Below are 23230 nucleotides of genomic sequence, written 5' to 3' on the forward strand. Positions count from 1 at the left end.
TCATTTAAAAATATTTCTTAAATAAATACTTCTGAGAATCCAGGATGGTATAAGCTTGGCAATTGGTGGCATTTTTTTTAGGCTTACCAGAGAGAATTTGCTGGCTCAAAAGTCAACTGATGAATATGTACATCATATGCATACACACACACACACACAACACATAGGTGTATATGCTTATGATATTTGTATATACATATATACTTATATTTATACTTAAGTGTGTATCTATACACACATTTTTTTTAATGAGAAGACTCTTAATTTTTTAAGTTTCTGAGAAAAGGTAAGTTCAGTTTAGAGAATTTACTATCATTGATGACTTTCAAATGAAAAAATTGGAACTGCAAAAAAGCAAGTCAGATGGCATATAAAAAACACAGGGTTACTGTTTAAACAGTTGTACTTTCATCCTTAACATTTTACCCACTAAACCAGGCATCCCTGATACACAAACAAGAATTAAGTGATTATTTATTTTAACAAAGATTTATTAATTAAAGGCATATAAAATGCAGTACTAGGCACTGGGAGGATAACTTTGCCTTTTTAGGTGTCACTACTTAAAGAGCTCAGGCATGGATAAAATCCAGCAGAACACAGGCAAAACACAATGTAATAATTGGTATGAACCAAATACTGGGGACCTAAAGTGGAGAGGAGGATTTTGATTTAAAAAAGTTTTTTAAATTTTCATACCAATTGGATTTGAGAGGAACTTTAAATAATGACTCAGCTTTCAATATACAGAAATTGAGGAGGTAAGTAAACAGGGTAGTAAGTGCATTTTAGGCAGAAATTGTAACATGAGAGAAGCTAAGAAAATATTAATGCCCATGGCTAAGAAATAGTACCTATTGTTTGTCCCTGTGCTAAATGTTCCACAAACCATATTTTTGAGTTTGCAACACCCTTCCTTTAAAGAATCTCAGATTTTGAGTATTATTAAACAACTCAAGATTCTAGAACTATTATCAATTGCACAAATAAAATTACAGTATTTTCAATATTAATAATCAGCATAAGAAACTGTATTGACAATGTTGTTTTGTTGATAATATTTCAGTTACCCTTACTGTAATTTATCTAGATCAAGGAATATGGTAATATTTGTTCTTGAAATTAAGATTAAGTAACAATGGATTTCCCAAAACGCCTGATGGTATTTTAGCTCCCAAAGGCCTTGATTAGATAAAGTCCCTGTGTTTGTTCATTTAGTAACCAAGAAGGTATACAAATTTCACAAAAGAAACATTTGGATGTTTTAGTGTCTCAACTGGAGTGATACCTAAAGCCCAGAGAAACAGACCTTGAGGCAGGTATTCCCTAAGTTTGGCCTGTGGCTGGGGAACCAGCCCCTCTGGAATAATGACATGCAGCAGACCCTCTGCCTGGCAGGAGGGCTCTGTCCCACCAAATCATCAGTCAGCATTAGGGAATTAGATCTGAGAAGAGGTCAAAAATCATCTGTGGCACCAGGACTCAGGAACAGGGCTCGCATTTTAAAAGAAGTACAATCCTTTACAAAATGCCGAATCAAGCAGCGAGAAATGGGAGCACGCTCACTACTGGAACTGCTGAAAGATGAGAGCAGTGGAAGCTGAGTTGGTTTTGAGCTACAAACAGATTGTTTATATCCTGAATATTTTCAGTCAGTGCTAGTCCCTGAGTTCAAGGGAGGGGGTTCAGCCTAGTAATGAGAATTAAAAAAAAAAAAAATTGAGTTGTAGGTAGACAGAATGCCTTTATTTTATTTCTTCATTTTTATGTGGTGCTGAGGATAGAACCCAGGGCCTCATGCATGCTAAGCAAGCCCTTTGCCACTGAGCTACAGCTCCAACCCAGTAATGAGAATATTAAGTGGTCAGAACTTAGTTTAACTTAGTGTAAAAATATTGCATGGAGGTGGGGCTGATTATCATAGGAAGTAGCTGCTATGGAGAATCCCAAACTATTTGAACCAAGAAAGCTACCAAGGATGCATATATACTAGGTAAGGATTAGATTGTCCAAATATAGAAAGGCATTTATTGCGGTATATCCTGTCATTTTTCTCTGGGTGAGAAAATCTAATGTTTTTATGTATGCGTGTATGTATATGTATACATATTTGGGAAAATGGCCAAATGAAAAGAAAGCTAGTGTGAAGCCATTTGACATGTGAAAATTCTCAGAAGCCTTTTGTAAACATCTTTATCAATGTTATAGCATTTGCTCTGCTTCACTATGGTGAAATTTTACCTAAATAATTTCCTCTTCTCGGAAGTTCATTGTAGCAAAATTTGATGTTTAAGAATTGCATACTATTAGAGTAGGGAGCCACAGGGTATCAAAGAGACCACATAATGGACAAGAAGCTCATCATGTAAAAATTTTGCCAGTTCACATATTTCTGTTTTAATAGGACCCGTAAACTAATCTTACAACTTCTTAAATCAGTTTTATGAGTTTTCTTCGATGCTGTTTCATAATTATGGAGATAAAAAATGTCTAATAAAAGTCAAATGATTGAATTTATTTTTCTTATTGTGCTAAATTGTTGTTGAAAATATTCTTAGGAAAATAGTGTTTTATTTTTCTTGTATAGAATATTTTATGTGGCACTGCCTGCTGTTATAATTGGATATAGTTTATGCTGAAGGCTAGGAATCATTCACTTATAAATATGTTGTTATGATAAATACCATATTGGATTGTTAGTGTGATGCAAATTTTTTTTAACTGTAGGTTGTTTTCGAGTCTCAGTATTATCACAGAGCTTACTCACCCAGCAAACATGAGATTCATGCAGTTCAGAGCCAAAGACTGCTATTCCCTTGCTCTTTCAAAACTGGAAAAGGTAAGACCTACATTAAAAATAAAACAAAAAAAAATTGGATTTAATTATTTTGGTTGAAAGAACTAACTAGAAATATCTGTGTATAGAAAGAAATGCCATGAGATAGGGAAGGTGAAATTGCTGTTTTGAATTCCTATCTGGGAGCTAAAATTTTTTGAAACAGTGAATTGATGAATTTGAATCATTTATTTTTACAAGTAAATATGGTGAAAATGTTTTTTTTTTCTGTCATCAACAATTATAAATCAAAACTATAAGTTTATAAAGAATTAAGTACAATGGAAATGTATATATTTACTTAATGTTGGTTATATTGAGAGCATTAGCAATTATTTCCTATGTCATGACATCTATATTTGAAATTCCCCAAATCCCTAAGATACTAAAAGAGTCAGAGATTTTGTTGAAAGCTGGATTCTAAAATGTCACCAACATAGCCTGAGACAAAGCCAAGTTCATTGTTTACCATAAGTAAGAGGTACTTCCACTTTAGGGGTGCTTTGGGAATGCCCCAGAGGAGGGAAAGCAAGGTCAAAATATATTGAGGAAATTTGATTTAGCAAGGATACTTCAAAGCAAGGACTTGGTTACAGCTGGGAAGAGATGGAGATGATGCTAATAGAGACAGTGGAATCGCGTTGTCACGTTTTGTGGAAAGAAAGTTTTGGTTTCCATTCTCAACAACCAGGTCCAGCAGTGGGTAGATGTTGTTGTGTATTCAGCGTTTACTAGATATTAATTTTTAGAGGACTATTCATTTCTGTGACCAAAATGCCTATCAAGAGCAACTTAGAGGAAGAAAAGTTTATTTTGGTTCATGGCCTCAGAGGTTCAGTCCTTGGTCAGCTGACTCCATTGCTCTGGTTCAAGGTGAGGCAGAACATCTTGGTGGAAGTGCATGGTGGAGGAGCTCTGTTCTACTCATGATGACCAGGTGGCAGATTAGAGGACAGAAAGAGACTCCAGGAAGATGGACTCTTCAGGGTACACCCACCACCCAATTAGTCCATTCAACCTAAATTAGGCTGATTAGTTACCGCTCTCACAGTCTCATCATTTCATCTCTAAATATTCCTGCATTAACACAAGAGCTTTGGGGGAAGACTTCATATCTAAATCATAACACGAGTATATCGAAAGAACTAGATTGAAAAGGGAAAAAAAGACTCAGTTCTATACATGTAAAAACAAGTTTATGTTGTCTTCTTTGCTTATGACACATAAGAGGCAGAGAAAATGATACTTATATTTTTATTTGTTTTTACATTTCACCTGAGAGTTCTCTTTTACATATTTTTGTCATGGGAAAAACTCAGTCTGCTTTCTGTATGATAGAAGCCAAATAGTCAAGTAGTAAAGTATCCAGAGAGAAAGAATTTTATTATGATGAGTTAGAAGAGTGGAAAATGGGAGATATGGTCCCAAGAAACTGATTTAGGGTTGGTTCATATAGATGGGTGACCAGATATTGTGGTGCTTTCCCACCATGGTTGCAGGTTTGTGGCCAAATCATGCACATCTGATCTGATCACCAAATCACAATATTTTTGTGTTTTGTAGATCTCAAGAACAAATATCTTTATTTACTCAAACAACCCTGTTACTGATTAGTTTGCCTACATGTAGTTCCTGACATGTTACACAATAGACAGGCTAGAGAGGGTAGAAAGGGAACCCTCTTGCTGATCCTCAAATTTTGAGTAATGAAAGAGAACAAATTTCATATGATTATTATGAAAGAAAATAGGGAAGTGAAATTAAATACGGAGTTGGACATGAAATCTGGTCCCAGTGCTTAGTTTCTCTATTATTTAAGACAGCATCTTCATTTCTGTTAGACTTGATGTGTAAGAATGTTTCTGCACTTCTGTCTATGGATTTCCATCTCCAAAGCTAATCACATACACTGTGTTAGTCCAACCTTACCACACTCTTTTGTGGGCTTATGGAAATTGTTGTTATGCCCACTTCCTGACATGGAAACTGAATGTTAGATTAAATAACTTTTTCAAGATTGTGTGGTTATCACACCAATGCAGTATGGAAAACTTAGGAATCAATATTTGAGCCAGAAACTCCATTATGCTATACCACTTTAGCAGCATAGAAGGGGTGAAGGGATGGAAAGCAGGACTAAATTGTCTTAGTACCCACAGGCAAACCCAGTAATTAGGAATCTAGCTGGAATTGGGGCTGATGTGATGCAACATGCCATGCTTTGTGAAAAATGAGGTGGGATCACCAGGTGCTCAAGAGGCCAGGCTTTGGGGTCAGATTTGTCAATTTTGAGGAATGAAATCAGAACAAATTATTTCCAGGTTCAAAACCCTGGGATACTTATCTGTAAAGAAAACAACCTAGTATTTGACATATAATTAATAAAAATGATATTAAAAGCATAAAATGTATCTGTGTTTAATGTCACTAATTCCATTGTATGCATTCAGTTTTATGCTGGGTCAGTTTATGTAGCAAGGTCATAATTGTGGAAGTTATTTTCAATATTTGTAAGCTTATGTATGTCTGCATAATTGTGTGTTTATTGCATTAGAGAAAAAGAAGAACAAAATGAAGTTTTGATGTTTACTGGAGCATTAATTATAAATGAAATCTGTTGTTAACCTGGAAATCCTTTCCACAAATGTAGGAAACAGTTTTATTTGATAAACATTTAAACCAGACATTTTATGTATCCCAGGCAATCCACCAGAGACTACAAAGATGGTCAATTACGTCCTTGTTAATAAAAAACCACATGCATGATATTTATGTATATGCTTTTCTTTATCCAAAGGAAAAGCAAAAACTTTTCTGTCTTTATAATAAACAAGGTATGGAATTGAGCAAGGACCCTGCCTGATGTACATATAAGTCATTACTGTGGCACTGATTTTTGGTGATAGTGGTGGGGAGGGAACAGATTTCTTGTGAGGTTGACCTGCAGGGAGATCAAGAGCAGAAATCTCATATCTGTCTCTGAAATCTGTTGGAGATGGATTTATAGGAAGGTGAGGGACAAATTGATTGGATGGCAAGAAGGGGAGTCATTTAGGGTTTTTGGAGGTGTGTTAGATGGTCATCATGCCTCATCATAGTTCATATGTTTCTTTTTGAGGGAAGTTGATATATTCTGCTTGGGGGATTTTAAGTTTGTAATGTCAGAAGGTCATTGATATGAGACTCTGGCCTCTTTTTGTTAGTATACATTTGGTGATTCCAAATCATCCTTGAGTAACCTCTGGGATATTTCCTGAAAGAAAACTTAAAAAACACTTTGTTGTATAAGGAATTTATGTCCCAATGTATCTAGGCCTTAACCAATTTCAAGTAGAACTTGAAGCTAAGCTAAACGTCCCAAAGAGACAGTGGTGTTAGTTGTCATCTTCTTTGATATTCACATTTCAAACAATTAAAAAGATAGATCCAAGGACTCCAAGAAAGATGCTCCTAAATTATAAAACTTGCTAGGGTTTTCAAAAGATTGGCATTCATCTCAAAAAGAAAGAGGATGGATTTGCAGTTGCAGGTTTTCTAAAGGAAATGCTGTAAGATAAAGGAGAAGAGTAGGGACTTTCTTAGGGATTCATAGAAATTTTATATATATATAAATTAATATATATTATATTATATATATATTAATATATATAATATAATATATATAATATATAATAATATATAATTAATATATATTTATATATATATATATATATACATATATATATATATATATATATATATATATATATATATATATATATATATATAAATTGTATTTGCCTGGATATCTTCTAGAATTTTACAATTTTCCCCAAGAAGAAACTCTTTCTTCTTGGAACATATTATTCATGAATAGGGAGACTGCAGGAACTCTAATTGAAAACAGAGGTTTTGATTTTTTAAAACCATGGGAAAAATCTTTCTTTATCCATTTATTGACACTTTATTTACTGAAATTAGGATTTTTCCAATAGAAACTTTTAAGACTTGTGTACTTTTATGAGTTGAATTACGTATCTTATCCCCCCTCCCAAACACACAGGAAATATGTTGGTATTTTGACCCCCAGTACCTTATATGTGACCTTATTTGGAAATAAGTTCTGTAGGAAACCATCCTCTAAAGAGGTCACTAGGGGCATCATTATAAACAACAACAAACACAAAACTAAGTTTGGACATAGCAAAAACAGGAGTAAAAGAAAGGCAATGTGAAGAGAAATATGGAAAAAAATCATCAAATAAAGGAGACCTAGAACAGATCACTAATAGTTCTCAGAAGAAGCCAGTCCTACCAGCAATCTGATTTCAGACTTCTAGGTTTTGGAGCTATAAGACCATGGGATTTCTGTTATGTGAACCACCTAGTTGGTAGTTCTTTGTTACAGCATCCCTTACAAATTAATCAATGTTCTTTCAATGATGTGGTAACTGTCCATTTCTAGTCAGTATTTTTTAATCACTAATATTACTGGTATGAAAATATAGCTAATTTGCTGTATAATTATCTTCCTGTATTTGCACTATGGATATAAATACATCTTTTTAGATTAGGAATCTTTTATTTCCAATGTTTAAATATATTCCCATTAACATTTTGAATGGCTACTGTTGACTGAGAAATAAGCGGATTATATTCTTTCAACACAATTATGAATATCACTTCAGTTGATCTGCAAGTATTTACATCTGCATTTTCAGGGGCAAGGCCTTAACTGTAGAAACACAATCAAGGTTTCAAATTAGGAATTCACACTAGCTTAGCTATGTACAAACTTTTTTGCTACATCATTCTCATTGAAATTTAAGAAGTAGAATATTAATTAATTATTAATAAGGATGAGTTTGGAACAATGAACTGTATTGGTCCCAGTTGGCTTTATTGGTGTGCCAATAATCTTTATGTTTTCCTTTTAGACCTTACATTCTATTAAATACATAGTTTCCATTGGTGTCAAAAATAATATACTCTGTAGGACTTCTGAAAGTGGTCACTTGCTGAAAAGTATCCACTGTCAGGGAGGAAAAAAAGATCACCCATCCCAAGGTTCATGGCTGAGATCCCCAGGACAAAATATTAACAAGAAAAACACACATTTATTTAACATATTTTCAGAATTTTTAGAAATGAAGACCTGAAGAAGCACAGAAGTCCACATATTTTATGCTTAGGTTTTGTGAAGAGTGGACAGTTGTACCAAAGTATGATTGGACAAAAGAGGTGTGGTGTAATTAATGGTAACAAACTGGGGAGAAGTTAGCTCAAGGCCTGTTTGTTTAGACTCCTCTTGGCATCTGTCTGTCTTCAGAGATGAACTCTTTTCTTTCCTCTAGTTAAGAAGGGACACTCACTTCCCCCTTATTTTATAGGAAAAGGGGAAAGAAAAGATCAGAGAGACTTTCCTGCCTCTACCGTTTTCTCAAAAGCCAAGGTGACACATTTGAGAGTAGCATTTCTTGAACCTCATAACCACAATACTAGCTGTCATTAAGAAAAGGAAATAAGCTAAAACCCAGAAGGATCACTAGTGCATAACAATGATGTGAGCAAAGATTTTTGAGGACTTCCCCTCTGTTCTGGTTGAGGAAGTAATTCCTTGATTATTCGCATAGTTACTAATTTTGAAGAATTACTTTTTCTCTTGTTTCATGTGGATCTTGTGTTTCACTTCAAGCTTTGTCCTAAGTCATTATTATTATTTTCAATTTAGGAATACATCCTCCTTGCAGCTTTTGCAATTTTTGTAACTTGCTTCTTACCTATAAAAGCTGAAGAAGTCTAAAGTTTTTTCAAACCAGAATATTTTTGTTGTTCTTCTTCTTAAACTTGATAGCTTCTTGTATACTTGCCTTCTATTCAGTTTCATGGACAGACACATACATAATGTTCCCTCCATTTCTCTCATTAGGGAAGATACTTTCAGGTTATTGAGACAATGGGTTTGAGTGAGACTTTGTATTTTTTATATGTATCTTAAAGGCTCTTAATCTCTGCAGGAAATAACAGTATAAAAACACTAATATTACATGGATGGAAGTTTTTGTAGGCTGTAGGCCCGGACTTAGAATAGCATACTCGTCTATTCATATGCAATTGGCTAATTTAAGTACATAGCCATGTATTCCTTATTTCCCTTGAAGGATTGGGCCATGAAAATATCAGACAGTCAGCATTCTCATCACAATTATTTTCTTAAATATGAACACACTATCAAAACATATCCTGAACATCATAGTTTAATTTGCATTTTCCTTTTCCTCTGACCTTTCTTTCATCATTGCTATTTCCGTGCTCATTTTTTTTACATTATCCTTTCCAAAATATTCCCATCACCACTACTGTTTTCTCAATGAGGCTTCCATCTTTGAAGTCCTTGGACATTTCTCCCAGCAAAGTAGTCACAATGAGCATCAGAAACATAGAATAAGAACTAAGAAGAAATGGAGAAGCAGGGGGAAAATAAATATAGAAGAGGAAAAACATTTATCTCTTATTCCTCCAAAGACTTATTTTATTTCTCTTCTTTGATGTTTTATCAAAACATCCTTTTACTCATGCTTATGTGTGTGCATAATTTGCTTCAAGAATTCTTCCTTTAAACTTGCTTTGAATTGTTACCATTCCCCAGTGATGATCATGATTACATTTTACAATCATAATAAATATACACCAATGTAAAAGGCAAAGTAATGAAAATGTGAGATGACATTTCAACAGGGTGGCTCATGAAGGGTGCCCTTATATGGCTTCATGATGGGAGCTGGTTACCAGGAAAAATAAACCACAGTAATAGAAGGTTGTAACTTTGCAGCCCAGCTACCCTGCTCCCCACCTCCAAGGAACAAAGAGAGCTAGGAACTGAGTTCAATTATTTGGCTGATGGTTTAATTAATCATACTCATATGAAACCTCTAAAAATGAGGTTCACAGAGTTTCCTGGTTGGTGAACATATTGATATATAGAAGCTCCTGTGCTCTTGGGACCCTTCCAGAATTTCTAGGAACATTTTCCTTTGCTGTTTCTTCATATCTTTTTACTGAAATGACAATCATTAAAGTATAGTGTTTTCATACATTCTTTGAGTTGTTTTAGAGAATTATCCAATATCAGGGGGTTTATGGGGATCCCCAAATTTGTAGCTTGAGGGGCAGAAGTGCAGTTGGCTTGGAAATACTTGGGACTTTGGCTGATGTTCAAAGTGGAGACAGTTATATGAGACTGAGCCCTTAATCTGTAGGGCCTCAGTCAACTGCAGGAAGTGTGTCAGAAATGAACTGCATTGAAGGATACTCAGTTGCTTTCAAAGAATTGGTATCAGAATGAAAGTAAGCATATTCTATAAGTCATGTGCAAATTTGTCACTGGTACAATGACAAAATTCTACCAGCAATTAGATATATCTTCTGGGAGAAAGAGGGTAAGAATATTAAAGTTATTTTTTCAACATATTTATTATGTAAAAACAAGAAGGCAACATTTTACATATTCTCAGTTTGAATTCAAATGAGCAAATATTTACCGAGTAAACTATGAGCCAAATGCCTTGCTAAATACTAGGAGTTACAAAATAGAATAAAACACAAAGAATTTGTAATTTGATGTTAACATAGATATATGAAAACAAACACAGGCTCATTATCTTACTTTCTTTTTCTGCCCAGAACAGTTGAGTTACCTTTTATTCAAAATGGAAGTACTAAAATAGCTGCATGGTGTTTGATACCACCAGCCTACACTGGGTTTGATTCACTAGAATTCTTTTACTGTTTTTAAGAATCCTGTTTTATCCCTTCTTCTGTTAGTCCAAAAAATAATTTGAGAAAGACACTAATTAGTTTCTTTTCCTTTTAAGTGTGAAAAAACATTACCTGATCTACCCTTAAAGTATGATAAATGCAATTTTTGTAGATAGCAATTCTTAATATGCATCTTTGTCTAACAAACTAGTGCATAGTATTATGATTTACATAACAGGTACAGAATCTTCACATTGGGCTACTAAGATTGTGCCATGCACAACCCAGGAAGTACATTCACATTGACTACAAAGAGGACTACTCCCTCTGGAACAGTCTCACATGGCCTGCCATATGTTTCTATGGTAAAGATGAAAATATATATCAAAGTTTTTAAAAATATTAAAGTTAAATAGCAAATGCAAAAGTATTGGACTTACATAACTTGACATGTTAGTAAAATTTACACTAGTAAAATGTAAAATTTTTATAAAAGTAAACATTCTGTGAAAATAAATAAATATAATATGCTGGTTAACTTTATTATTTCTGGAGGCCAACAATTACTTTTCTATTTACAAAAACATATATATACACACATGAACATACACATACAGAGAGCAAGATCACAGAATTCATTTTATTTCCTGATAAGGTAATTTAAAAAAAAAAAGAAAGAAATTTCTTCGTGTTAAAACAACAACAACAAAAAAAATTGCCACCTAGGATAATAAAGGTAACTTTTGGGGTATATTTTTATTATTGATATGATTTTATCATTTACATTTATATGTACTTATAAAAATATGGATATTCATTGCATATTAAAATATAAATATATTATTAATGATGGGACTTTAAACCAATGATCTCTCTTTCTTATTACTTCTTTTACATTAATAGGTTTTTCCTTCACTGTTAGATTCTGTCTTATTAGCTGGCAAAGCACATTCAGGTTTTTTGTTGCTGTTTCTTTGTGTGTGTGTGTGTGTGTGTGTGTGTGTTTGTGTGTGTGTGTTTTGCAGGGGGTTACCAGGGTTTGAACCCAGGGGTGCTTAACCACTGAGCCACATCCCCATCCCTTTTTTTATTTTTCATTTTGAGACAGGGTGTTGCTAAGTTGCTTAGGGCCTAACTCAGTTGCTGAGGCAGTTTTGAACTTGTGATCCTCCTGCCTCAGCTTCTTGATCTGCTGGGCTCACACACCAGGCCACATTTAGTTTTTGAACCCAGTGTCAAAGAGAAGATGTGGCAATTGATCAATTGTCTATTTTAAGGAATACAGAAGTAAAATAGAAGCACTTTACATCACAGATTAAGTGTGAGGGGTAGGAAGGGAGCTTTTCAAAACTTTGAAGTCAACATAATACCTGCTCAATTACATTGGAAAATGAACATTTTTATTTTTAAGTGAGTAAAATCCTAAATATATTTCTTCACATCATGAACTGTAGAAGAGTTCCCTGAAAGTTTCTATGCCTAGTTATATTTAGCTTGAACTAACTTTGAACCAGACTCAAGAAAATGTTCCAGATAATTAGTTTACTATTTTGAGTGTGTAAATCTTTTCACAAATTGTAAAGCTGTATTTTTTTTTTTTTTTTTGTGTGTGTGTGTATGTGTGTGTGGCTAAAATGCACCTTCCAAATTATTCCAATTAAGGTAATAGGAATCTAGAATTATAGTTTCCATATATTTATTCATTTATGTAATAATATATTCAACTTTTATAATCCAATTATTGGTAATTAATTGAAAATTGACATACAAAAATACCCCATTTCTTTTTTATTCAAAACGTATTGTCTCTGACATCTTTGACTTTTTTTCCACAGTGTATAATTTCTATAACCATCAAATTTTATTAATTTCTGTAATTTTCTTAAATTTTATTCTTGGAGTTAAAGGATTATCAAGATATTAAAATAAGACTAAGCTTATGACAGTTTATTCTTTTTTTGGAAGGTGGAAGGTACCAGGGATTGAACTCAGGAGCACTCAACCACTGAGCCACATCCCCAGACCTATGTTGTATTTTATTTAGAGACAGGGTCTCACTGAATTGCTTAGTGTCTCATTTTGCTGAGGCTGGCTTTGAACTTATGATCCTCCTATCTCAGCCTCTGGAGATGCAGGATTACAGGTGTGTACCACTGCACCTGGAAGTTTATTCTTAATGAATCTAAAATATACAATGGTAAATTTTTATATGATTTCAGTCATTAATTTGAAAATGATTTTGGTCTGTCTGCCTAGATCATGCAAGATAATTATAATCAAAATTCATCATTATTTAAGCAGTTACCCCTCCGCTTTGGAAAAATAACATATGGAACAGCCTTTTGTAGGTAGTATCAAAACAAAATAGTCTAGACTCATCATGAATTATTCATCTTTATTCTTGTTAATATTTCAAAATCATGATGCAATTTACATTGACAGCTCTCCATATTATAAAATTTTCACAAAAAAATTATGCTCTCTTTCTTTATCTTCTGAAGGCTCAAATATTTAAATTTTACCTTTAATACTAATCCACTTCTTACTTAAAGCTTGAATGTTGAATGTTACTTAGTCTTGAATGTTGGCTTCTTATGACTTAATCAAAATCAGGAGAACTCTTTATTTCAGCCTTGCTCAAAACCAAACTTATATATTGATATTCTAATTTTAAAAAGCAGACCCTCCCTTTTAATTCTTGTGTTAAAGTTACTTTTTTCTTCTTTTATCTTCCAAAATATCTCCCAGTAGGGATTACCAACTATTTCTGCAGAGATTTGAGGAAACATTGAGGTACCTGCATCCTACAAGTTGTTTTGGTTGCAGGTCTTCCCTCATTATGGGTATGGTTGTTGATTTCGTCTGTTTTTTGTAATTATATATTTTTTGAAAAACAGTAAATGATGCAGAACTTATTAATACTTATATTTTTAAATAAATGCATATAGTTACTTTTAAAATTTTATAAAAATACAAGCAGAATATTGTTCACTGTTTCTCCAAATTCTATTTAAAAGGTACAAAGATTTTAGATTTTTCACTGTATATAAAAGCAAAAGTAATAAGTTCTTGAACATGGAATGGTGAATTACTTCATTCTCCTTGGCAAACTTCAAGGTTCAACTCTGTAGTAATTTCACCCATGGCACCATCCTCATCCTCCTGAGACCACCATAATACATGGTTACATCATCTGGCCTTAAAATGTTTGATTTTCAGTCTGTTTCCTCAGTAAAACCATACATTCCTACACACCTGGAACCTTTTGTTAATTATCACCACATTTTAGGAACCTAGGTCAAAGTCTAAGGCACAATAGTTAATTGGCAAGTGTTTCTTGGTTGCCCGCCCTTCCTCCCTCCCTTCCTTCCTTCCTTCCTTCCTTCCTTCCTTCCTTCCTTCCTTCCTTCCTTCCTTCCTTCCTTCCTTCCTTCCTCCCTCCCTCCCTCCCTCCCTCCCTTCCTTCCTTCCTTCCTTCCTGGAGCTGGGGTGAGTAAGGTGGAGCAGGGATGCTGGGACTGAACCCTCTACAATATGTAAATGCTCTACCACTGAGCCACATCTCTAGGCCCACTGCTTTGAATTTTATCCTAAAGCAAGGATTATTCTACAGGCAATTAGAAAGATTCCTTTTTTTCTTTAACTTAACACGCACTTTTATATGCACAGTTAGCTTATTCATTGTGTTACTTTCTCATATTATTGACATTCACCTAAGTTACATTTAAGTAATATATTAACTATAGTCTCCTTAGGTAATACTATTTTACTTTCTAAAGTAAAGAATCATAAGGAACTTTCAGTTCAGGCAGCCAATTTTAATTAGAAAAGTGAATCATGTGTAAGAATTTCAAATGAAGCAGGTGCTTTCAACTCTGGCCAACTCCTGTATGACCTATGATTTTCCAAATTTAGAGTCAGAAAGTTAGATATTTATGGGAAAATATTGAAAACTTAGTAAGCATCAATGAATATAGTAGAACCAATTAAACTTCTATAATTTAGCTTTGGACTAATCACTGCCAGTGATTAATTAATTGACTAATCATTTTCATGTTATTTCTCTTTTTTTGAGACATAGTTTTGGTGGATCAAACTGGATAGTTAACACTATAACTTTTTGTCTCCCTCTTATTCATTGTCCAGTACTAAAAGAAAAGAAAGCACTTATGTAATGTATTCTTATCAGGATGGAATCAGTTGCTTAAGATCTTTTCCCATAATTTTATAGACAACGGGACTTTAAGTTGGTGCTGTCAAGTTTTGATTATTTTTCCTCTGTAAAGGAAGTTAATAATTAAAAGGTATGAAATCACAAATGCAGAATGAATCACACAATCAGAAGAGTGCCACTGGGTTGGTATGAGAGGCTTTTCCGAGGACAGATGCATCACATATTACACATATTATAGAGGATGAGGAGAACTTGCAGATTGAAAATGGTGGGCTCTGTGAAGTTTATGTTATTCAGTAAGTTGGAGCTCAAATATAAGGCAGAAGTTTTTAGGATTTAGCCCGACAACCATTCTGACTCATCAGTAGTCTGTGCTGGGAAGAACTGAGAAGTCATCCTGGAATGCACTGTGGGAGCCAGCCCTCAATGCTGAGTTGTTGGGATTTCTTTTACAGTGAATGGGAAGCTTCAGCAGGTTTAAGTTAGGACACAGGGGATCTGACATCATCAGATTTGTGCTTTCATCAAATTAAATAGCATTTCTATATTTACCAGAAAAGGACTCTATGGTGGAAAGGGAGAAAATTACCAAGTTATTTCAATAATTCAGGCATGAGATAATAAAGGCCTGGTCTGGGATTGGCAAGGTGATTATGTTGATTATACAAGGAATTCTGAGCAAGAACTGACTTTGGTAGAGTAGATGATATATTTTAAAGTATGTTAGAGTTGCAATATTTATTAAAAAGGTGATAATAAATGAAACAAAAGGGATGGGAAATATACGTATGTATATTTATACATATACATATGCACCCATGTACATATATGTACGCACACCTAAAAGTTATGTACTTTGCCAGGCTTGGTGGTGCACTCCTATAATCCTAGTGGCTTGGGAAGCTGAGGCAGGAGGATTGTGAGTTCAAAGCCAGTCTCAGCAACTTGGCAAGACCCTGTCTCAAAAAAAAAAAAAAAAAAAAAAAAAATTAAAAATGAGCTGGGGATGTGCCTCAGGGTTCAAACACAGATACTAAAAAAAAGAAAAAAAAAGTTATGCACATTGAAGTATACATTTAAGGAAAGACAGTATATTAAAAAAAAAAGGAATTACAGGAAAGAGATTTTAGTTAAAGGCCACATGTTGGAGTCCATAAAGAGGAGTCTGGGAAAAAGACAAATCAGAGAAAAGAAATGAGGATTCCACTTGTAGTCTGGTAGCTGAGATAAAGTGATATCAAAAGAAAGATCTCTACAATTAGAATATGTTTTGTCAAATACTGTAAGAAAGTTCAGGGAGGATGAACACTGAGAAAAGCCAATAGATTTGCATGTTATGTTGTGATTGAGTCCGGAGAGAACAATGAGGAATCTAAAGGAATCATAACTGAGAAAGTAGGGGACAGAAGCCACTAATTTGTGCCAACAGAATCCTTGGTATTTTTCACCTCCCACACTGTTCTGTTAAATCCAATAATTTTATCATCTCGTTCCATATGGTATTGGATGGACACAGAGTAGAGGAAACAAAATCTCTGCCAGAAACAAATTTCTTCTTCCAAGAAAGACATATGTTCATGATAGCAAACCTAATGGAAAAGATAGATAGGAACAGGCATATCAAAGTGTCTGGGATGTTTAAGTCATGATATAAATATATCAGGGTCTTTTTACTCATTTAAAATAAGTGACTATGAAGAAAATAAAAAATCAACAGTGAAACTTCAATCGAATGCCTATTAAAAAGGAAATATGGTTTTAAAAGGAGTTATAATATATGATTTTACTAGAAGCAATAATAGAAATATCTAACATCTTGTAAAATACAACAGCCAAAATAAATACTAAAGAAAGAGAGCTTTGCATAACATGAACTTTATATCCTTTATATCTTCAAATCTCCATTGAAGCACCAAAGTTAAAAGGAAGAGGTATTAAGTGAATTTGAAAGTATGATGGAGATATGGGACAAGGAGGGGTAAAAAAAGACTCACTAGTGAGTGTTTTCTGACCCTGATTTACTAGTTAGATTACTTAGCATGATGGGGAATTTACTCAAGTAAAATATGAGATTAAATTTGCAATGATCTTCAGTTTGATGCATAATTGGAGTTTGGGAAAGATGCAAAATTTAACATAAGGGCTTAGAAGTCCTAGATGAAATATTTAAAACCAAAGACTAGATGTTTACACAGTGAGAAAGAAAAGAGAAAGCTGCCGTTGGAATCATGTTCTAATTACTCAATCATGGTCTTTCTCAGTGTTCATTCTATTTGATTTTCCATCAGTGTTTGATACCATGTCGCCCTCTACATGTTAAAATTTGCTCAGTGTTCTCAGTTCCTCTGCAGCTTCATCTGAATCTGCCATCGCACACTGCCACCCCACTTCACACCTGCATAATTACCACTGGTGAACTTTCCTATGCCTCTCTACTGCCACCATCCAATCACCACTACTCTCTTGCCCTAAAAATGAACATATTCATATTGTTTAGTTTGAATACAGCTAACTCTGACATCAAAGAAAATTGACCAAATAAAAGGGATCAGATAAAAATGTAGTACCATAAAAACATACTTTGCTGTGAATTCTATGCCCTTAGTTAGCTAGAGAAATAAAGTAATGAAGAGAGAAGATGAGTCTTAGTTTAGAAGATTGCATTCCAGTGAACAAAGGTCATCATCAAAGGCCCCAGAAAGGAAGACCTGGTAAGCTAAGAGCAATCCCCCAGTTATCTTGCTGTTTCCCACCTGTCCTGCCTAGTGGAAAATGTTGGACAAACTCCAAGGTGCCAGGTAGTTTATTCTGGTCACCCACTTAATTCGGCTTAAGATACTATGACTTTGTTTTACCTGTGATGCCTGTCACTCTTTAAGAGCTACATTTGACCCTAAATTCACAATAAGAACAGCTAATTCCAGTTGTCTCCAATCAATCTGCAAGGTGTGTTCAACATTAAGCACTCTTAATGGCTTGGTTGTATATTACAGATTATATTGTAATGTATTGGACATATTCACTTGCCTATCCTTCCCCTTATCTTCTCTCTGCATCTCACGTGAAGATACTCTTATAGCCTGGATAATCTTCTCAACTAGAGAAACATGACAGATGTGCTGCTAATAATTCCTCTTCCAGCAGGGCCTGGCTACTGTGGAGCCCCCATTCCATTTTTCTCTTCTGGGGAACTCCAGGACTCCAAACATTTTCATACTATCATCACAACAAGCTGCAACAGTAGTGCTAGTTCCTCTCTGAGACTCCTTTGAAGTATTTCTTCCTACCCATTTTTAACATGGGTGAATGGGAAGGAAGCTTTATTTCCCTAAATTTTCCACTTTAGATATAGGAGCTTAGCTCAGTTGCTTCACTTGGTGAAGATTGTTTTCTTCTTTTCCTAGCTGTATCAATCTTTCCTTGTAAAGTTGGCAGCAAAAGAAACTAGCAATTTTTAGGTTATCATGTGTCAAGTACAAGGGTAACCAGGTTTCCTTAAGAAACTCCTTTCAAACTTTTTTTTTCCTTTCAAACTTTGATATTTGCTCTCATTCTTTCATTTAGTAGGGAAGATAACAGCAATAATTCTTGTTAAAGAAACCACTGTACATCATAAAACCACACACACACACACACACACACACTTAAACAATGGTGTTTTTTGTTTGTTTGTTTGTTTTGGAAATTTACAGAAGCTTACCTGCAAATTTGTGTGGCTGACGCTACTTAAGAGGCAGAGAAGTAAATAAAGATGATGGAAAGCTAGAAGCTACTGGATGTGGTGGGCCTGTATTGGTCTGTCTGGGGAACAACATAGTACCATAGGCTGGTGCACGTGTTTACCTCTCACAGTTCTGGAAGTTAAGTCCACAATCGAGGTGTTGGCTCTTTTGGTGGACGGTGGGGGTCTGCTTTTGGTTTGAAGATGGCACACGGGAAGGGATTGTGTCTCTTGTGAGGGCACTAAGCCTGTTCATGAGGGCTTCTCCTCCATCACCTAATCATGTCCCAAAGCCCCACCTTCTAAAACCATAACCTTGGCAGTTAGAATTTCAAGGTATGAATTTTAAGGAGACACAAATATGCAAGACGATAGCAGCCTTATTTGTTCCCATATATGTGAATATTTAAAAGCAAATCTTATGCTATCGTATATTATGTGACTTTAGTATGTGTTTGCATTTGATTCAATGACCAAGAACTGTGCAGTAAGAATCTATTTTGTCAACAGAATTTACCTAGGCAAAAATACATAAAACTGAGAATGCTCATAGATTCTCCTCTCTAAAATTTCTAAATAGAAAGAACGGGAGAGAGGTTCTAATTTAGCCTTCATGTTTCGACTGCCTTTTGCCGCTGGAAGGGTTTTTAGCATCAGTATGTTGGACACTCTTCTATATCAGGTATGTGATATTCTTTTTTTTTCTCAAAGATGGTTATTTCATATTCAGCCTATATTTTGTTTAAATAACCAACAATAAAATTTAAGGCTATTAACTAATGTTGGCTCTCAAATGATTTTCTGTTTTATTTCATGTAGTTAATTACATAAATGCTCCTCTGAAACATTTTATAAGAAAAATGTTATTTAAAAACATTGTTTTTAAATAACATTATTTATTGTTAGGCTTTGTTGTTGTTCTTGTTGTTAGGAATTATTGTTAGGCTTTGTTGTTGTTCTTGTTGTTTTGGTGCCAGTTCTCTGCAATGTGACATTTTAATACATTTTTCATATTACTCCAAACATATTTCTAGACTTTAAAAATGATAAAGAAAAATACTAAGTTAAAAAAGAGACAACATTCTTCTTAGTCTACTTTTTTGCCATTTTGGTATCAAGTATCAAATTATATTGATAAACTGATAAACTAAGGACACATTTAAGCATCTTCTGATTTTTTCTTACTTTAGAAAATCATAAAAAAGGTTTTACAATAACAAAGAACCATTTAGTTTGTTCCTGAATGCCAAGTTAACATTGTCATTGTATCATTGCTAAGAGATTCATGGAGATGCTCTTTCACACAAATATAATCTTTTATTATTCCTGCCAACAACTGAACAATAATAATATTTCATACTCTCTGATTAAAGTGAGCAGACAATCCCTAAATGTTTCCATTAAAAGGAAAATGATGTTCATAGGACTTTAAATTATTTGACAACACTAATCTCAAACTAAGCATTTGATTGTTCCTGTTCTTTTTGATTATATATTAACGTATAGTCTTCTATAATTGCTTGACTGAATAAATGAATCCAAAGATAGTTAAAACTTTTCTGCTGGCCTTTGGGCCAATTTTGTCCATGAATATGTCTCTAGCCATGTCAGGAACCATCTGCTGATACCAGATGAGTGCAAGAGCAAGCCCAACAAAGAGAATAAATATTCCCATTTGACCCAAAGTTACCAGGCACATTACCAGGAATTCCAGAAGGCAGAGCTCCCACCCCAAACACACAATCTTTTATTATCACTTAAAAAGATGACTGCAGGGTAGAGTTTGTTTAAACAGAATTGTCTGAACTGAAGATTTAAGTCAATAGCAAACAAATGCTTGGGTGCTATTTTGAACCAGTAGTTTTTCATATTTTTTGGCTGCAGTATCCATTATTGAAATTACATACTATGAGAAAGTCTAATATATACATTAAATAGAAGGAAAGCTTTGTAGAAAGGGAAAGCTGAAGTTTTTTTTACTTCTTCATTTTTGCCTCATATTTTATATTATAAACAGAGTTAAGGAAATTAGTTGTTTTCTGAAGCTTTTGCAGAAAGAATGATTTAGAACTACAGGTTTTAAATTTTGGGGATTATGACAAAGCAAACATTTTATTTTGCATTTCAATCTAATAGATATCTGCATATATATATATATATATATATATATATATATATATATATATACATACAGGTGTTTGTGTGTATAACTGGAAGAAAAATCTCACAATAAAACACACTTATAATCTGCTATGTTATTTTTTATCTTGATGACTTTTTTCTGTTTCAATTTGCTGGTTACAATTTTGAACTTCATGACTTGTTTTTAAAACAGTTAACTAGAGGACTTCAGAATTAGTAAAATCTAGATAAATTCCTCAAGTGGGCTTTTCATAGGCTATTAATAGCTCTTGAACTATTGTGAATAATTTTTTTTCTTTTCTTTCTCACTTTTTTTTTTCACTACTAGGGATTGAATCCCAGAGTCCCATGTGTGCTAGGCAAGCATTCTACCACTAAGTGATACCCCTAGCCCAGGGAATGATGTTTTATGACACATTTTGTAATATCTTACTAATAAAAGTCTTTGTATGTCTATAAAGACTGTGTTCTAGTTTTCAATTTTTCCAATAAGATAGATGCTCTGTCATTCCAGACATATATGATGATTCAAAATCAAAAGTTGTTTAGAAGGGCTGGAGATGTGACTCAAGAGGTAACGTGCTCACCTGGCATGTGTGGGGCACTGGGTTCGATCCTCAGCACCACATAAAAATAAAATAAAGATGTTATGTCTGCCGAAAACTGAAAAATAAATATTAAAAAAATTCTCTCTCTCTTTAAAAAAAAAGTTATTTAGAGGTTCCATTTTAATTTGCAGTGATTGAAAAAGAGAATCTATATAATAATAAATGATGTGTTATTTAAAATTTTAGTTCAATGTTTATTTATATACATTGAACTTAACACTAAAAAACTGAAGTAACTCATTGCAAATTCACTTTAATATTTTTATGATATTCATCTTTTTTCAGTTTGTAGTTTTTTGTTATTAAAATATCTAAAATGTTCTGTCTTGCCTAATAACACATAAAATTTAGACATGTTAAGATATTTCTAAATAATAATTATTTTCTGTATTTTCTAAACATGTAAAATGTACATGTTTACTGAGGATATTGAAAAGACAGTTTTTTAATTTACTTTTTTATGGATATTTAATGATGTGTTATGAGAAGTTATGTGTTAGAAATAGGTGTCTTATCTCCCAGCTTTTCTACATATATCATGTATATAATACATACATATTTTGTTTATATTTCAGTCATTTGTAAAGGATTATATGATTTCTATCACTAGACTCCTGTTGGGACTGGACACTATACCAGGATCAGGGTTTCTTTGTTCTGTAAGTTAATTATCTCTGGAATAGACGATTGTTGTGATACAAGGTTCTAAAATTCATTCAGCATGTACTTTGGTTTAACTCTTGTATAATTATGTAATTTTTTACTAATGTGTGTCCAAAGAGGAGTTATATCTGAGTTTTTTTTTTTTTTTTTTTTTTTTTTTGCTTAAACATTGTTTCAGGAAGAGGAGGTACTAGGGAATGAAATTGACCATATTATGTTATATGCATGTGCAAGTAAGTCAAAATGAACCCTACTGTCACATATAGTCATAACATACCAATAAAAATAATTATAAAAAATGTTTTCAGGAAATAATTTTTAATCAATAATCAAACAAGTAGTCATTCTGTACCAAATTGAGACCAATTTTTTTTTTCTAGCTGGCAAGTAGGTTCAGATATAGAATGGCATGTTTTCCAGGAAAACTGTGATCATGGAGTTTAACTTCCCATTCCCCTCATTTTTTCCCCCTAAAGCAGGGTCTCACTGTGATACCCAGGTTGGTCTTAGCCTCCTGGGTTCAAGTGATCCTTTTGCCTCAGCCTCCTGAGTCACCCATGCCACCATATCTGGACCAGCCTCTGTTTTATAGGAGTGTGCTGTGTTCAAGGGCATTGAATATAGTGGTTTGCTAACAGTCCAGATTAACAAATAGCAAAGAGGGACCACAACTAATGTTTGCTGTTTGCCCTGTGCTCATTCCACTACACCTCTTTCAATATGAGTATTGTTAAGAAGAAAGTGTAGGATAAGTTTTTTTGTGCAGTGGAGTATCTTTACATTTTGTAGCACCAGAAGACTTTCTCCACTAAATTCTGGATGCGATGCAGCCTCCAGTTATTGTAACATTTTAGAATGTCTCTACTTGTTCTACAGTATCTCACAGTTGATTCCCAGTGTCCTATTACATGTTAATATTGGACTATCATAATGTTATACTGTCCCAAATTGAGTATTTAAATTTCTTAAGTTTAGTATGCGTGAGGCACTGGGTTTGATCCTCAGAACCACATAAAAATAAACAAATAAAATAAAGGCATTTGGTCCATTTAAAACTACTAAATAAATAAATAAATAAAGTTAATAAATTCTGCCTGGAAGAAGAGAAAAATAATTCACTTATTTCTTAAAACATTTATTATGTAAGTAATTTGTATGTATTATAGATGAAAATCACCGAGGATGACTTATGGATCAGAACGTATGCCAGACTTTATCAGAAGCTGTGTTCTTCTACTGGGGATGTTCCCATTGGAATCTACAGGACAGAATCTCAGAAACTCACTACATCTGAGGTTTGGAAATATCGACATATTCTACTTTTGATGTTTAGTTTGATAAACATAGAA

The 23230-nt window shown here is 33.8% G+C and overlaps 1 protein-coding gene across 3 annotated transcripts in view; it reads left to right on the top strand.

The window, feature by feature from the left end:
• The window catches only part of Kcnt2 (potassium sodium-activated channel subfamily T member 2), a 360854-nt gene that overhangs the window by 295735 nt on the left and 41889 nt on the right, over nt 1-23230 (top strand). For all 3 annotated transcript variants that reach the window (XM_027948819.2, XM_027948820.2, XM_027948821.2), the window contains 4 exons: nt 2728-2839; nt 19049-19150; nt 21794-21877; nt 23048-23176. In XM_027948819.2, coding sequence (XP_027804620.1) covers nt 2728-2839; nt 19049-19150; nt 21794-21877; nt 23048-23176 — 427 coding nt within the window. The remainder of the gene's footprint in view (nt 1-2727; nt 2840-19048; nt 19151-21793; nt 21878-23047; nt 23177-23230) is intronic.

Source organism: Marmota flaviventris, chromosome 12 (assembly GCF_047511675.1).
Source record: "Marmota flaviventris isolate mMarFla1 chromosome 12, mMarFla1.hap1, whole genome shotgun sequence".
In the NCBI taxonomy this organism is placed as follows: Eukaryota; Metazoa; Chordata; class Mammalia; order Rodentia; family Sciuridae; genus Marmota; species Marmota flaviventris.